Source organism: Rana temporaria, chromosome 3 (assembly GCF_905171775.1).
Source record: "Rana temporaria chromosome 3, aRanTem1.1, whole genome shotgun sequence".
Classification (NCBI taxonomy): domain Eukaryota; kingdom Metazoa; phylum Chordata; class Amphibia; order Anura; family Ranidae; genus Rana; species Rana temporaria.
In genome coordinates this window covers 216,842,109-216,847,108 of record NC_053491.1, presented here as the reverse complement: position 1 = coordinate 216,847,108, position 5,000 = coordinate 216,842,109, and the positions used below count along the sequence as shown (strand labels likewise).

At 36.9% G+C, this 5,000-nt stretch overlaps 1 protein-coding gene across 1 annotated transcript in view; it reads left to right on the top strand.

The window, feature by feature from the left end:
• The window catches only part of CFAP54 (cilia and flagella associated protein 54), a 533,435-nt gene that overhangs the window by 313,065 nt on the left and 215,370 nt on the right, over positions 1–5,000 (top strand). Inside the window, exon 37 of the mRNA XM_040344233.1 lies at positions 2,939–3,166. Within this exon, the coding sequence (XP_040200167.1) occupies positions 2,939–3,166 (228 nt within the window). The remainder of the gene's footprint in view (positions 1–2,938; positions 3,167–5,000) is intronic.

Here is a 5,000-nt window from a genome sequence, read left to right as displayed (position 1 = left end):
TCATTAGATATCCGATGAAGCTGACTTTTATCAGTCTTGCCTACACACCATCAGTCAAGCCGAAAAAAATTATGTTCAATGCTTTCGAGCATGCGTCGACTTGATTCTGAGCATGCGTGGATTTTTATCTGATGGAGTTCCACACAGACAATCGGATTTTTCTATCGTTTTTTTTATCCATAGAAAAAATTGAAAACATGTTCTATTTTTTAACACCGATGGAAAAAAGACAGATGGGGCCCACACTGGAATCGGTTTGTCCGATGAAAACAGTCTATCGGTCTGTTTTCATCGGACAAACCGATCGCGTGTACACGACTTTAGTTTTATCTCAGCCCAACAAAACTGTATCGGCTTGATACCTATTCAGTTTAGGAATATTTTCTGTAATTATTTCATAAATTGGAGTATCCACAGTGTTTAAAACGAATTGCTACTGATAGTTGAGTGACACCTACAAAATTCATGATAACGTCACTAAGTGGCCTGAATCGTATGCCTCCTGAACGTACCTTCTCTATGAAGTAATAAAGGGAATTCAATAACTACGTTTCTGTTTTGCAGTTCATGCAGCATAAACTCAATCAGAAATTAGATTCGTTATCTGTCAAAGGCAATCTGATGATGCCAACATTGAGGTTTCCCTGCTCTCAGTTGTGGTTCACTGAGCTGTTGTCAGTCATTCTTATATATGAATATTGCATGAGGGTTAGTGACTCATAATCTGTCAGGGTGTCTGGACTTACAGAGTTGTTGATTTGCATGTTATCAGTTCTGCCAGAGGTGGGAAACCAAAAAGATTGATTTACAATTGTATTTAGAGAGTTGGGCAGCTTCACTATTGCACTCTGTCTAAATGTTATAATATATCGAATCATGTTTTCTTACAGTTACAGTAGGTCCATTGTCTTATTATGTTCAAACTCTCAGTAAATCAAAAATACAGTTTTAATGTGTAGTATTATATATATGATTTATTTATGTAGTGAGTTTTTGTTGTTGCTTTTTAGTTTGTAAACACACCGCTCCTTCACCGCTCCAAAAATTGCGGCTAGCAGGACTTTTGGAGCGCTCCTGCTAGCGCACCGCTTCAGTGTGAAAGCCTTCGGGCTTACACACTGAAGACTGCAGGGCAGAATTTTTTCAGGCGTTATTTAGGCGCTATTGTTAGCGCTAAAACACCTGAAAAACTCCTTGGTGTGAAAGGGGCCTAATGGGAGTGCTGAGTGCCATTTTAATCAAGCTGCTAGAAGGCTTCAGCACTACCTGAAGCTTGTTGAAAGTATGCTAAAGCCTGCTAGCAGCTTGCTTAAAGTGACAATCAAGACTCCCGTTCTGTGTTAAGCATTTGCAAGTTGGCGTTGAATGATACTTTAAAGGTTTCAACAAAGCTTACTGAAAGCTCAGCAAATGCTTTCACACTGCTCTTATAAAAGCTAAACACAATAACTCACTTGTAAAGTATGCAAGCGAAAATACATTTACATTGTTTTATTAATTATTGTTTTTTACAGTAGCCTCTACCTTAACCAAACATTTTAGATTAACAAAGTTGTATTTTATTCCATGTAAAACAAAACAAAAAACCCTAAGGTTGGCGCTGCGCTGAATTAATTGAGTGATTAAAAAAGTGTAACAATAAAAATTAATAGTTATGTTAATGAAGAGCTGCTAGCATTAAACTGTGTACCACAATCTTACAAACATAAAAACAAAAAGAGAATGCAGCGCTAATAAGTGATGAATCAACAATATAGGTGAATAATTGGTGATGTTAACAAAAAAGAACCAACGATTAAATGATCATTCCAAGGAATAGACAATTTAAAAAATAAATAAAAAGAGAAAATCACCAAGCTGCAAATAATCCAGAAATTAATGAATGATCGCACTTAATTTTCTCTTAATTGTCCCACAAGTGAAAATGTGAAAAAACTAAAAAAAGAAAGGATGACACAGAAAATCCATATAAAAAAGATCCATAAAGGTTTCCAAGATGGTGAAGATAGGGTGATGAGAGATGAAATTCCACACTGCACCCGTGCTTGTAAAAATGCCTGCTTACCGCAATTAAAGACTGTATCTCACCAGTCTCATAAAGCCTATGGGAATTGAGGTATCCCACAACCCATCCACCTGGATGATCAGAGGGCTCAGCATAGGATCCGAACGGAACCGTGGATAATAAAAGAGAAAGGGATTCTCATAGCGTATAACGTTTAAAATCACAATAAGTATTTATTAAAAGTTGCACTTACAATTAAGTAGTGAATAACAGACAGTAACAAGCAGTCCTGTGACTGCTTGTTACTGTCTGTTATTCACTACTTAATTGTAAGTGCAACTTTTAATAAATACTTATTGTGATTTTAAACGTTATACGCTATGAGAATCCCTTTCTCTTTTATTATCCACGGTTCCGTTCGGATCCTATGCTGAGCCCTCTGATCATCCAGGTGGATGGGTTGTGGGATACCTCAATTCCCATAGGCTTTATGAGACTGGTGAGATACAGTCTTTAATTGCGGTAAGCAGGCATTTTTACAAGCACGGGTGCAGTGTGGAATTTCATCTCTCATCACCCTATCTTCACCATCTTGGAAACCTTTATGGATCTTTTTTATATGGATTTTCTGTGTCATCCTTTCTTTTTTTATTTTTTTCACATTTTCACGTGTGGGACAATTAAGAGAAAATTAAGTGCGATCATTCATTAATTTCTGGATTATTTGCAGCTTGGTGATTTTCTCTTTTTATTTATTTTTTAAATTGTCTATTCCTTGGAATGATCATTTAATCGTTGGTTCTTTTTTGTTAACATCACCAATTATTCACCTATATTGTTGATTCATCACTTATTAGCGCTGCATTCTCTTTTTGTTTTTTTGTATTTTATTCCATGGACTGCTTGATGAAGTTTTGGTTTTCAAATATTCAGGTTCTTGCACATCGAGGAGGACACTGGACATTACTTCAGAATGTGTGTCGTGTACTTTGGAACCTCGTACTTGAATTGCAGGTGACTGCCAAAGGATTTGATGCCACTAAAGGATTTTTTCCCATCACAAGGGACCTCCTGAACAGTGTAATATGGATACCATTGTACTTTGCAGCAGACTCAGTCCTTGACATGATACTTGTCCTGCAAAACACTGGTTCTATGAAGGTATGTGGTCCACGTATGATTTTTTATTGTATCCTATTTAACTCCCCAGCATCTAGCAAAAAATACAGAATAGGTAAATATTGCATCATAGGAGCTTCAGATGTCTTAACAAAAAAAAGTTAACTGTATGTACTACAAAACAATACAGTTTTCAGATATTTTGGGAGGCCTGACCATTTTAATGCGCACTGCATTTAATTTTTTTTCTCTTCAGTTAGAAGATTCATGGAGGATGCACAGGAACAATGGCATGCCATCACTGACTATCACTAAAATTCAGACCTGACAATCAAAGCAAGCATGATGGCCACTCAGTGACCACAATTAAGTAATTTTAACTCTAAAGCTTGTGTTAGGCAAATCATGCCTCCCTGTTATGCAGTGGCTTTGCTCATCAAGCTGTAAAAATCAGCTTCACAGGGATGATTTTGTCTTTCGAATTTGACTGCAAAATTATACACTTACCACTGTAAAAATGTGAATGTGTCCCCAAAGAAGATATGTTTGTATAGTAAATATTTGGCATTCCCAAGAGAAATGAAGTTCTGTCCCAGACAGCTGAAGATAAAACGTTACATTTACTACAGTCAATTAAAAATGTCCATATAGCAGAGAGAATCAGAGAGGAATAAAGCTGCTGGCAAACACTACTTTCATGCTACACATGATTCATTAGTGTCTTGAACAAATTCTGGTACAAGGCCAACACACATTACTCTTTCCCAGTAACATTTTACACTTGCTTACTGATTCTTTATTTTTAGACACAATAAAAAGTGCTCATAGCTACTGTTTTTCCCAGCTTTCCTTCGTTGCCTGTTTTATAAAGGGTTGACTGTAAGCAGCCTTTATTATGTTTGCTCAAGAACAGTAATCACCTTTCGTATGTCTTCAAGACACTGTGATCTGTACATGTTCCTGGCTGAAGGTCATTTTTATTGTGCATTAGAAAGAAAAAATATATTCTTTTAGTCATAAGAAAACTAGAGAAATTAAGATGAATAAATTAATCGATAAAGAAATAACTGTCATAAATACTGCAGCTTGGGAAAAGCCTGAATGGCAGTAGATGCAGAAAAAAAATTAAGCTTTCAGTTACAGTACAATAAAGTGCATGTGAATATTTAGAGCTAATCATCACCCTACAATGTATTTTTGGATATTTCTCATGGTATTCATGAAAAAATACATATGATAATGCATATTTAGATACAGTGGGGGAAATACTTATTTGTAGGCATGTGCATTTTGTTTAGCTCCGAATCGAAATTCGGACGGATTTTTCATTATTCGGACATTCGGATGCATACAAATTCCCGAATTGTAATATTACCGAATCCGAACGAACGTTTTCGAATCGAAAACCCGCGGACGAAATTCGATCGAATTCGAAAACAAATTCTATTCGACTTGAATTCAAAAACAAATTCTATTTGAATCGAATTAGAAAACAATTCGATTCAAAAACAAATTCGAATGAAAATTGAAAGCAAATTTTAATCAAAATCTAAAAAATATAAATCGATTTCTAAATATATATATACAGTAGGTGAACCCGATATTGTGTCAATCTCGCTCTCTTTCTCGGCGAGATTGAGCACCTACGAGCCCCATCGCGGGAGCCAGCGCCGAGCTGGCTTGCCGCGATGGAGACAGAGCCGTCATAGAAGCGACGGGAGATCCGACATGGATTCCCGCCAATTCTACACGTGTGCGGCGTTTGTTATGAATCCTGAGGGGGAAGTCCCCGCCGGATTTTAAATAAAAATCCGGCATGGGTTCCCCCCTCAGGAGCATACCGGGCCCTTAGGTCTGTTATGGGTTGTAAGGAGAG